This window comes from Bidens hawaiensis, unplaced genomic scaffold (assembly GCF_021521415.1).
Source record: "Bidens hawaiensis isolate Kalapana, Puna unplaced genomic scaffold, B.hawaiensis_p1.1 tig00011861_1, whole genome shotgun sequence".
NCBI lineage: Eukaryota > Viridiplantae > Streptophyta > Magnoliopsida > Asterales > Asteraceae > Bidens > Bidens hawaiensis.
This window is the reverse complement of record NW_027491946.1, coordinates 89,423-101,943: the sequence shown is the minus strand read 5'-3', so window position 1 is coordinate 101,943 and position 12,521 is coordinate 89,423. Positions and strand designations below refer to the sequence as shown.

The 12,521-nt window shown below is 32.2% G+C and overlaps 1 protein-coding gene across 1 annotated transcript; it reads left to right on the top strand.

The window, feature by feature from the left end:
* The first annotated feature begins 7,666 nt into the window (after nt 1-7,666).
* On the top strand, nt 7,667-10,858 carry LOC143539358 (putative receptor-like protein kinase At1g80640). The gene is made up of 10 exons (XM_077032697.1): nt 7,667-7,983; nt 8,649-8,822; nt 9,038-9,285; nt 9,375-9,507; nt 9,696-9,759; nt 9,853-9,949; nt 10,029-10,128; nt 10,234-10,352; nt 10,444-10,533; nt 10,613-10,858. Exons 1-10 carry the CDS (start codon nt 7,770-7,772, stop codon nt 10,733-10,735), a joined length of 1,362 nt encoding a protein of 453 aa, XP_076888812.1. The 5' UTR covers nt 7,667-7,769; the 3' UTR covers nt 10,736-10,858.
* Nucleotides 10,859-12,521: the final 1,663 nt, after the last annotated feature.

The following is a 12,521-nucleotide window of genomic DNA, read 5'->3' as shown; positions in this document are numbered from 1 at the left end:
AAAGAAAGAAGGTGAAAGCCAAAAGCCCATGATAAGTCCACAGCCTCCACTTCTTGAAGGAAGGGCGACTATGGACTAGGGGGACTTGTAGAGGTAGGGTATGAAACCCACCATTTGGCTAAGTATGACACTAATTGCATACGCCAGGCGGAACACTAGGCGCCAGGAAGCCACTAACGCAAGACGAAGTGCATGGCGCGAAGAGTGGAGTCCAATATAGCTTTTCCTGACACCTCGGGAATGGTAATGTAAAGGTCCCACCAGCATGGGACAAAAAGATGGTAACCCACATAGGGATAAACACCAAACCAATGGGGATTGGACAACACATAAAAGATGGTACAAACAGTACAATCAAATCCTTGTCAAAAGGCCATGATGCCCACCAAATGGTAAAGGATATACTGACTCTCACTATCACTATCAAATTATATCCTCTCGTATTATCAAATACTGATTCTCACGCCGGATGGTGGTTACTAGAGAATCCCCCCCCCCATTCCTCGTAACGAGCTCATGGTGTTCTATTTTGCAGGATACACTTGTCTGCGCCAAGAAGGTTTTATAACCCATCGTGTAGAATACTTAGCCATTACCCTCAGACTAACATGTTAGACCTTGAGGAGAGGATTTGTGTTTCTTCAACCACAAAAATTAAGTATTTTTCGGGAGAATATTTTGATTTTAGTTATAGCATATATTGTATGGCATTTTCTTCTTGGTGTAGTGATTCTTAATATCCAGAAGTAGCACATGCGCCGTCACATCTATTATGAACTGTATAACATGTAAGTATCAACTATCATGCATCACTTATATTCCCTTCCCTTTATACTTTATATATGAGTTTCATTTTTTACACTAATTCTCATGTTTAAAGCTATCTATGAATGTATAATTCACTTAAAAAACCATCACACTCCTTTTTTGTTTTCCACAAAATAAAATGTGCTTTGTGTGCTCTCATGATCTCATCAAACCAAACAAATACATTAATTTGAACTTGTATATTTTCTGTGTTTGTTTCATGTTCATTCATTTATAAGAAAGTTTTTGAAATAATTTAACTTACTATTTTCCAGCAAAGATATTTTTTTAACAACCAACAAATGATCCAATGGTAAAAGGTCACCGTCTGCTGGCTCAATCTAGTCGTACGAAGCCCTTGAGCGCTTCCAAATTATCTTAAGATTCGGGGAAAATCCACCGTCCGACAACTCACTGGTGGTAAATCCATGTCGTCCTCAGGATCGAACTGAAGATCACAAATATCAAAGTCTTCATTGAGCCACTCATGTCCCCTAAGTGTTGTAAATGTGGATTGAACTTGAGTCTTCATTAAGTAACTCAAGCTTTCTACCATTACACCACATTAGAAAGGACTCCAACAAAGATGTTAATCATTTCAATCAACAAAACATAATTTTAGATTTAATAACATAGAAGACCAATATGGTATAGCTTCTAGCTAAGACTCTTTTGTCACTTGATGGGTTATTTAAAGATTCATAAACGACTTGGTTTTCAAAAATAGCCATCATAATAAAGAAACGTTTATGAAGAAATTTTACACTTTTCATACATGTGATATAGCAGTAGGGATCAGAAAGACAATATCTCTAGGATCAATTGGTTTAAAAATTAATTCCTTTTTGTACATGCAATGTTCTAGCTTCGTGTTGTGACTGTGTTTAACTAAAAAAATGTCGTCTTTCCATAAAACGATCAATTAGGTATACGCGTTTTTATGATTTAATATATTCATTTCAAAATTATGAGCTGATTTTTTTACTATTTCTTTCTCAATTAGGAATGATTTCGTGTAGCGATGAAATGGTATCATTTTACAGATCGTTAACGTCTATTAATGTTAACGATTAAACGTATTACGATCTAGCAAATATTTACCAAGATGTAAACCAAATCTTACAATTTTTAAGAGAACAAGTAAAATCCTAAAATGTTCATAACATAGAGAATCTATGTAATAGAAGGATGATAATATATTATATAAACTTAGAAACAAACATATATAGAAGGCAAGGAAAGGAGTGGATAAATAATAATAATAATAATATATAAATAGAGAGAGACAAATTGTCAAATGTTTGTTAGCAAACAAAATAGACAATACACAAAACGCACGTGAAAATGGAAACTGTTTTCACCCAGAGAAAATGAAAGCTGCGCATTTGCCTATCTTAATATATTTTTATATTTTATTATTATTAATATTAAATTAATATTAACAAACAAAGCTGAACAGGTTCCTGCAACTCTGTACGCATGCTTCCACACTGGTCTTGTGTGCTTTGGGCACATCAAATCCTCTAGTTTAACATATACGTATTATATTTTATAATCATGTTCTCTATATATTTTCTTATGTATATTACAAGAGTTTAAAGTATATCCAAATTCCAATGATTTTATAATTAAGTGTGTGCACGTAGGTTGGAGCTAAACCTGTAACTTTGGTTTTGGATTTCTGAAAACCGTTTGGTTTCGGTTCAATTTCGGTTTTGTCATTTGAGTTTTAAGTTTTTGGAATGATAACATAAATAGCCTAAAATAATGAATTTGAGCCTAAACTATTTTATTATTAATTAATAACTAGTTGAATTTTATACATTTTGGTCAAAAATACTGGAGATAGATATTTATTAACTAGCTTAGTTTTTGTTAGTGTCTCATAGTAACATATGTTACTATATAAGACCATCCGTAGTCGATGGCATTTTGGGGCGCTTTGAGGTCAAAACGTCGGGGAACATCGTTCCCCCTCCCCTCTCCAAACACCTTTTGGCTGACATTTTGGAGGTCATCGTTTTGTACACAATGTGAGCTTGACTCAAGTTTTAAGGGTTTTGTGAGAAAGAGGTATAGAGGGGGGGGGGAGAGGCGTTATATGTATATAGTTTTCTCACTACATCCACCTTTTACAAATTACTAAAAGCTAATTATAGACGCCAGATGACTTAAAATGTCAGTATGTATATAGTTTTGATTACGCATTATCTAATAAAACATATGATGGAACAAAGATACAATTTTAAAGTTTTGTATTATTTTGTTGTTGATGGTGGTAGGGTAATAATTTGTGTAATAATGGAGGAGGAATAATGGCTCACATTTTCAGAAAAAGAAGTATCTGCTCTTTTGATTTTGGCACTATCCTTTTCCTCTTTTATATATATTGCACATAAAATAGTCCTGCTTTTCTCCACTCTCTTTATAATCATCCAATTTGTAGATAACACAATAAACACTCTATTGATTAATTTCTTTAAGAAATAATTAAACTTAACTTATGTAACTGCAATATTGTTGTAACTTGTAAATTAAACCATTAATCGAGTTCCGTTTATATATTTATAATAAAATATTGAAAAAAAATTAGTCGATATGATTTTACAAGCGATAAATTTTCTTCTACCTACCTAAAGTACAAAGTATTTAAAATTAATGTTGCTTCCCACAATAATAAAGGAAAGAAGTAATACTAAAAAGAACTTATAAAAAGCACATTTAAACCAAACTTTTAAAAGTTATCAAATTAAAATGAATTTTTTTAAATGTAATGACCCTAAAACTTTTTTCCTTTTTTGAAAAAAGTGGTGTTTGTATCTTTACTCTTTACGGATCCAATGGTTAGTCAATGACATGTTATTTTGCGGGTTTACTGGAAAAAAAAATAATATGTAAATAAAAATCAAGTAATTAAAAGCAATACACAACATACAGTTGACCTTAAAAATAGAATAATCACAAATACTATTTTCCATGTAGCATTTCTTAGGTTTACTTATATAAAAGTCAAATAAGACATAATATTCTAGTATTTAAATAACTATACATAAAACTATTAATAATTGCAAATTAGTCCGGATTAACTGATTCAACATATTAAAATGACAATTATTTGTGTCCTCGGGTTGATTACAAGGAAATATATCAAATACAAATGCACAATTTTTAGAGAAGACTCAAAATGATATATATTAGAGCAAAACTATTGTAAAACAGTTTGAAACGCAAATGCTTGACTCCCTATTTTGTCAGTCAACTTGTTTTCAGACCCTGTTGAACTGATCTTCCGATTTTGTTTCAAATATTTTGATCACGATATTGATAAATTTCTTGACTCCTTTGCTCTCAATCCTGATGCGTATTTTACAATAATTTTTTTTTTCAATACACAATACATATAATCATCAATAGAAACTATAATGTAATAACAAGACCTAGCGTTATTTTTGTTACCAAAAAGTATATCATAATTCAAAAATAAAATCATTTGTTTTATAAAAGCTAAATGTCACGGAGTTATTTCTTGGACTCTCGTGCGGCCTTAGAACTTCGTCTAATTAAGCCTGTGTGGTTTGTTGTTGGTGAGTTTTTGGGCAGCGGAAGTCTTGGATTAACAATGTGGGTTTCTTGTAGTTACTTGAACACAAGTATACAAGACTAAGTGTTTATATTGCTGGAGATTTTAGTACAAAGGGTTTTATGCTTACAAGCTTTTGGATGATTTCCAAATGATGCCTAGCTTCACCTATTTATACTACTTCATATGATCTAGAGTCTTCCTAATCTAGATCATTCTAATACAAGATGTTTTCTATACAAGTGTGTAGATTTTGAAGGGATGAACTAGAACCCTCTTGATGTCATCATGATCTTGATTACTAGATAATTCCATATCTAGAATGATCTTGTGTCAAGTCTTGAAGTATCTAGCAAAGTGCAGCTAATTCCGGGTCTTTCTTGACAATTCTAGAGCCTTCCGGGGCTGTTGTATTTGTGTACCTGTTAGCAGCGTTTTCCAGCCCATTCCAGCAGCTTCCGGGCCTTTTAGTGTTTAAGTGCCTAAAACGTCCCAACCTGGTCCCGTACGAACCGGGCTGTTCCGTAGACTTCCGGGCATCGCTAGAGATGCGAAAAGTGTTGTAGAACCTTCCGGAATCATGGGTAACGACCTGCAATTTTGGCGGGTCGTGACATTAAGCTTACTTACTTGGGTGTTGTTATTATTTGGATGAGACTATTAATAAAGTAATAATTTGGTCCAATTAAGATACCGTCAAATCTGGTACCGGTCTATGCTAGCCCCTTGTGGTACTTGTGCCCCACATACACTGAAAAGTCAGAAGGGTAAATTTGTCATTTCATGTATTTTTCACCTTTCTTGTGCATCTTTTAATAGCCTCCACATGATTCCCCATTGCCCAAAAATAAAGTAATTGCCCATTTTGCCCTCCACCCACCCTACTATTTGTGCAACCTCCTGCCCCTTTTTGGCTTCAATCTACAATAATATAATATGAAAAAGGAGAAATGATTTATCTTTTTCGGTCTAAAGTCTCCACATATTTTAATTAAAGGTTTAGTTTTATAAAAGTGTATCTTTTTATATGTGATTAATTTGTGTGTATTTTTATGTTAGTTTATATTATAAGGATGTATATTAATTAAATCTATACATGTCTCGATATAAATAAAAGTTTCATAGCTCCCATTTCCCAATATATAAAAAACACACAAAATATATATGCAAATTAAACATAAAACAATTAAAATATATAGTGTTTAAAGAAGCGAACTATAATTCAATGATATCAATCATAAACACAAAATAGATCTATATATTTATTACCACTACTTTAAAACACATAACTAGCTTTGTTAAGTTTGTTTATGTTAATTTATTAAGACAAAATGGCAAAACTCGTCCTTTATGTTTGCATCAATTTTCAGTGGTCGTTCTTTACAAAGATGAATGTCAGAAAACATCATTTATGTTTAAAAACCCTATCATATTATGTTCTTTGGCTCTAACCCGGTTAATTTTTGTCGTTAAATCTGGTCATGTGTAAACCACATGAGGGTATTTTTGTAATTTCACTATTTGATAATTAAAAATAAAGAAATAGATATAATTTAAAACATAAAATTAAATATGCAAAATTACAAAAATACCCTCATGTGACTTGCACATGACCGTATTTAACGACAAAAATTAACCAGGTTAGAACCAAAGGACATATCGTGATAGGGTTTTTAAACATAAAAGATGTTTTCTGGCATTCATCTTTGTATATGACGACCACTGAAAATTGATACAAAAATAAAGGACGAGTTTTGCCATTTTGTCATTTATTAAAGAAAAAGACATATTGAATGATATCAATCATAAACAACACGGATTTGAATAAGTCATGCTACTCAATACTACAATCATATTAGTTCTTGTGTATATAAATATTTGTAAATTAAACATGTTTTTTACTTTATCAAGATAAATAACATATTGATCGATAACAATTTATACTATTAGTTCTTACTTTACACTCATAAATTTCACTTTATTACAAACTTAAGTACTTAACAAAACAATTAGCTTCGTCTATCCTCATGAACAATTGAGTTATAGACTGTTTTATATTCGGGATATGTTAAAGTGAAATCATCGTTAACAATGAGAATAAAAGTTAAAAGAATTTTATTGGTTATATAGTTATAGTCTTGTGGAACATAATTATGAAGTGTTTGGATAAGCTTTTTAAAACTGTTTATTTACTTTATGAAAAACAAAAATAAATAATTTTCAGAAGCTTACCCAAAAACCCCCTTAAAAAATTGAAGGTAGCATTTAACTTTGCTAATTTTCTTAAATGACCAACGAATAGAATCCTGATACCAGGAGTAACCCAATAGCAAAAGATAACTTTACACGTCCGTGATCATAAACAAAATTAGATAGCCTAAGTCTACCTTCTCATGTACCATTAAAACTCACCGCATAAAAGCCGATACTGTAAAACCCGGTTGAGTTTTGATTTACACTTAGAGACCTTGTAGCTTCTTTGTAGCTTTATTTATTATTATTCTAAGACAGAGCAATATAGATATGTAAACAATAGATTACAAACAAAAAAAACAAGAAAAAGAAGATGAAGGTATAGCAAATAAACAAATAGTATATAATAATATAATATTCTATTCAATCAATCATCAATCATGCCCAGTAAAATCCCACCGACAGCAAAGCTATAAGTAGGGTCTGGGGAGGGTGGGATGTAGGCACACCCCTCTATCCAAAGGAATAAAGAGGTGGCTTCCAGAGAGACCCTCGGCTCTAAGTACATGTGTATGAATCAAAATAAAGGAAATCAAAGTTTAACAGTTATATAAAAACTACTACTAATTATAATAATATTAATAATAAGATCACAGTTTAACGGCTATATGAAAGCTAATAATAATTATAATAATAATAATAATAATATATGTAAGGGAAATACCATTATGGTATGTGACCTAAATAAGTAAAGTCTAAGCCCTAAGGTATTCAATTCTCTCTAAAAATCCTTAACTTTAATTCTACTTCTCCACGCATTCCTATCCTCAACCATGTCCTCGGAGAGGTTTAGGTCTATCAAATCATGCCTAATCCTCTCATCCCAAGTCAATTTCGGTCGTCCTCTACCCCTCCTCCCCTCTATAGCCTTCAGAAATAAGCTTTGATTTCCTTCAGATATAGCCTTCAGAAATAAGCTGACTGTTCGAGAGAAGAAAGGTACACCGAGAATTCGATGGAGAAATTTGAAGGACGAAAATCTCCTGCGGTTTAAGGATAAACTAATATTCTATTCAAAAGCTAAAAAAACCACATACAATACATTCAACACCAAACACAACATATCCTTCTCTTCACTTCTCTTGTTTCTTCTTCAACATTCTTGAATACGGCCACCAATTTACACACAATGAATCTTATTAATCTTCATTTCAACAACTGGATAGCAATAATAATAATAATAATTCCCATCTGGGTCTTCTCTTGTATACCTCAAGTGTTCATCCCAGTCACCGCTACCAGAACATACCCACCTCTTCCTTCTGTTACAGACCCTGTTCTTCCGACTGAGAAAAAACCACCTTTTCCTCAGATACCCACTGAAAATCAAGCTGATTCTCCAGGTAAACTGGTGTTAGTTTCATTATGAGCTGTGTGTGTGACTGGTGAATGATACCCTGTTGTTGAAATTCCGGTAAAGTGTAGGAAAATGCTTGGTTTGGTTAATGCAGTCCAAGTGTTCGATGAAACGCCTCAGTGAAAATGGACTTATTTTTTTGATGTTTTGATGATGGGTGTTGTTTTACTTGAGTTTTATGTTGTCTTTGTGAGATGTAAATGGTACGCTGTTAAGATTATGGTAAAGTGGAAGGTGAATATTAAATGTGGTAAATACAGTCTAGGTGTTTGATGAAATGCCTCAGTGAAAATGGATTAAAGTTTTTGACTTTTTGATGCTGGGTTTTTTTTTTACTTGAGCTTTATGTTGTCTTTGTGAGTTAATGATACTGGTCTGTTAATATTCCGGTGAAGTGGAGGGTGAATATTAAATGTGTTAAATGCAGTCTAGGTGTTTGATGAAATGCCTCAATGAGTTAATTACAATGAACTTATGTTTTTTTTGACCTTTTGATGATGTGAATCTGTGATGACTTTTTAACCTTTTTATTACATGATATTTATTTGAATTTTTGACTGACCCAAAGCTTAAAGGGGTATGGTAATATGTTTGTGATACAAGTTTTGCTTTTGCTAAAAGATTGTTTTTTTGAACTCTTTGGTGAAACAGGAGTGTCAGAGATCAAAGTAATTCACCATGAGGATTTGAACAAAAAGATTCTTGTTGCTCTCATTATTGCCTCAACTCTCCTTGCTGGAATTTTGCTGTTCTTGTTCTGTTTTTGGATCTTCAAACAAAAGCATTCACAACCTCTCAACACAATCAAAAACACAAAAAGCCAAGGTGTTTTTTTTACTATTACCTTTTACTTAAAATAACATTATGAACTAATTATTTACTATATTAATATTATAAATTTTTAAGTGTGTCAATTTTTTTTAATATATATATATATATATATATATATATATAAATTTAAATAATCGATATCTCACGTATTGGTCATTGACCTATATCCGATATTTTTCCGCATTAACTGCATAGCTCTTTTTATATAGATGCTTCAAAAGGGTTGTCATTAGGCCCAATCTTGGATAAATTCACTCCAAGAATCACTGGTAGAAAAGGCTCGGTAACCGATATTGACTACGAGTGGTTAAAATCTGCAACCAACTACTTTCATGAAGATAATATCGTCCGAATGGAATCATCTGGGAATATTTACAAAGCTCGGTTTAACGATCATTTTATTGCGGCTGTAAAACGGCTCCATGGTCGAGAACCTGATGCCCAAAAAGGATTCGAGGTCAATTTTGTTAACAGATAATAAACTCTTAATTGCATCACTGGTTCATTACTTAATCTTACCAATTAACTTATGTAACTTGTTTGCAGAATGAAGTAGATTGGTTAGGTAAACTCAAGCATCAAAATATCATCAATCTTTTGGGTTATTGTGTGCACGATGACACTCGGTTTTTGGTATATGAAATGATGCATCAAGGTTCTTTGGAGTTACAACTGCATGGTAATTTTTCTTTAAGTTAAAACTTAAAAGCCACACTTTTGGTAATTTGTAAAGCTGGTTGCTTTTTTCTTTAAGTTTGTTGCTTTTTTTTTAAAAAAAATATATTTTTCTCCTTTTTGCATTTTACATATTTGCACACAAAATCTAAGGTTAAATTATTTCCATTTGTGTTAATATTATACCATTAGGACCGTCTCATGGTACAGCGTTAACCTGGCTTCGGAGAATGAAAGTCGCGCTTGATATTGCTCGGTATAATTCTCTAATAATCATCTGTTATATGATCTTGTATAATTATCTCTTTTTTTTTTAAATTATTTATGTAGATTATTATTTATTTAACAGTGGACTAGAGTATCTTCATGAAAGATGCAATCCACCTGTGATTCACAAAGATCTTAAATCATCAAACATTTATCTAGATTCCAATTTCAATGCTAAAGTAAGAACCTTTATATACCAAGAATCAAATGTGCATTGATTTGAAGTCAATTTACTTAATTGCATTAAACTTATTTCAGATTTCTAATTTTGCACTTGCTACCACTGAGCTCCATGCCAATAACAAAGTTAAGCTTTCGGGTGCTTCCGGTTATTTGGCTCCCGAATACCTTTCCGAAGGTACGCTATAATGCATATTAAAGTCCCCAAAAATGTATTTCCTTTTTATTATTATTATTATTATTATTACCTTTTGTATTCATTTATCATAGTTAAATTTCACAGGTAAACTTACGGATAAAAGTGATGTATATGCGTTTGGAGTAATACTTCTCGAGCTTTTAATCGGGAGAAAACCGGTTGAGAAAATGTCACCGTCTTTATTTCAATCTATCGTCACATGGGTATGCATTTTTATCATTTATAAAATCATAACTCATTTTTTATAAAGTTAAATAAGTTTTTAAAATGCTCATTTCAATATTTCATAAACAGGCAATGCCTCAGCTAACCGACCGGTCAAAGCTTCCAAACATTGTTGATCCCGTGATTAGAGATACAATGGATTTGAAGCACTTATATCAAGTTCGTAACAATTAACTTATAATACTTGTTATTTTATACATTTAAAAATAGTTATTTAAATCATACACTTTTGTGATAGGTTGCTGCGGTAGCCGTGCTTTGTGTGCAACCCGAACCGAGTTACAGACCGTTGATCACAGACGTATTGCATTCGTTTATTCCACTCGTACCCGTTGATCTTGGAGGGTCATTAAGAGCTTAAAAGTCTTCAACTTTAGGTCTTTTTGGTTCTTGTTTTGTGGTTGTAACGTGCGCTTGTATGGTTGTACTTTTCGGGCCGACTGCAAAGGTTAAAATCTAGGTGGGAGATTGTTGATGATTAGTTTTGGAAGAGGAAGTACAATGTACATGAGTTTATCATTAAATGTAAAAAGAAGTGAGTACAAGGTTGAAGGTTCTTGTGTTTGTTTAATGAAAGGACCATCAAAACATCCTACTCATTATGTGAATTTGAAGTAGTAATTAATTAAAATTCTTGAATTTATGAGTTGAAAATGAAAGCTCCATGTTATCATGATTTGATTCAAAAGTTTTTGTCACCAAATTTAGTGTTTGAAAATGTACTTTGTGGTTAGATTTTGTGTTGGGGTTGTTTTCGGACATTGTGATAGATGAGTTGAGGTTGAAAGCAAGTATCCTAACAAATGTGATGATGAATACAAATATTTTGTATTATTGATAAATAAAGTATATGTGAATGGTTAAAGTAAAAGGGGTAACAAAAATGGTTTCGAAATGCTTCAATTTATAGACGCAACACAAAACCCCGGCAAATGTTCTTGACCTTCTACGGTTGCAAATAAGGTCGGTCGGTGGACGTCCAGTCTATGTTGTCTTTTATAAACGTTGTCTATAGTCTTGTCCACTTTTATAAATGTTTTTATATTTTTATAAGATTTGGACTTCTTTTTGACCTTAAAAAGATGTTCATTTGATCCTAGTCCTGTTCAAGAAACTTTTTACCACTTTTGAAAGAGAGACCTTTTGTATACCGGAAAATGGTAAATAAGTTGATTCATTCTTTTATGTCTTGACTTTTTTTTTAATCTTTTTAGGAAAAATTTGTCTTTCGAACCATTAAAAGAAAATCTAGTCGTCTCTTTAGTTTGAAATTCATATCTCCAATTTTCTTTTTTAAATATTTATAAAATCCTTTGCCAAGATATTTGAACATCATTTTGTTATATAAAATCTTAATTTTATAAGATAGCATTTTCTATCAAAACCAATGGATTAGTTAAATTCCAAGCATTGTTATCCCAACATTTATAAAAAAAAATGTATACTTTTGAGGGGAGATTGTAACCGGGTTACACATAATGTGCATCGATACATTATGGATATGGATGCATAGCTACAAAGATATCATTTTCTAGGTTTATAAAGTGTTTAGAAGTAATAATTTTACGTATACAAAGTGTTTAAATTCGTGTTTGTATAAGATTATAGTTATTATACTATACTATATATTAAAAGACAACTTCTAAAGCATTGTCTGTTTGTACTATGTGCTTAGTTTGTTATACAATTCTCTTAACCTTAAGTATGCGACACCTGCATACTTTGAACAGATGAGTCATCATCATATCTCCACGTGTGATATACCCAAAGCTTTCCTGTTTCTTTTTCCTTTTGTAAATAGAGACCATTGTTTGAATGGCTGCCACGGTGACAGCCATTCTGGCTGTCTATTGCTGCGTTGGTGGCTGGTGCTTTATGTTGTTCTTCTTTTATTACTTGAATCTAATGTCTAGGTTATGATGACGCTCCGTTTCGTTATTTGGATGGCAACTTATGTTGCAACCATAACAGAGATCTGAGCCTCAAGCAATTTAAGTTACATTTCAAGTTTCTGAAATCATTTTTGTCTAATTCGATTGTCATTTGAATGTTGCTTAGTCTTGGGTTTGTTATGCTATGGTAATCGTTTACGACCAATCTAAGCACGTGGTCTTCACATTTGGGGGTTTTCAATTCTGCTTAGATGT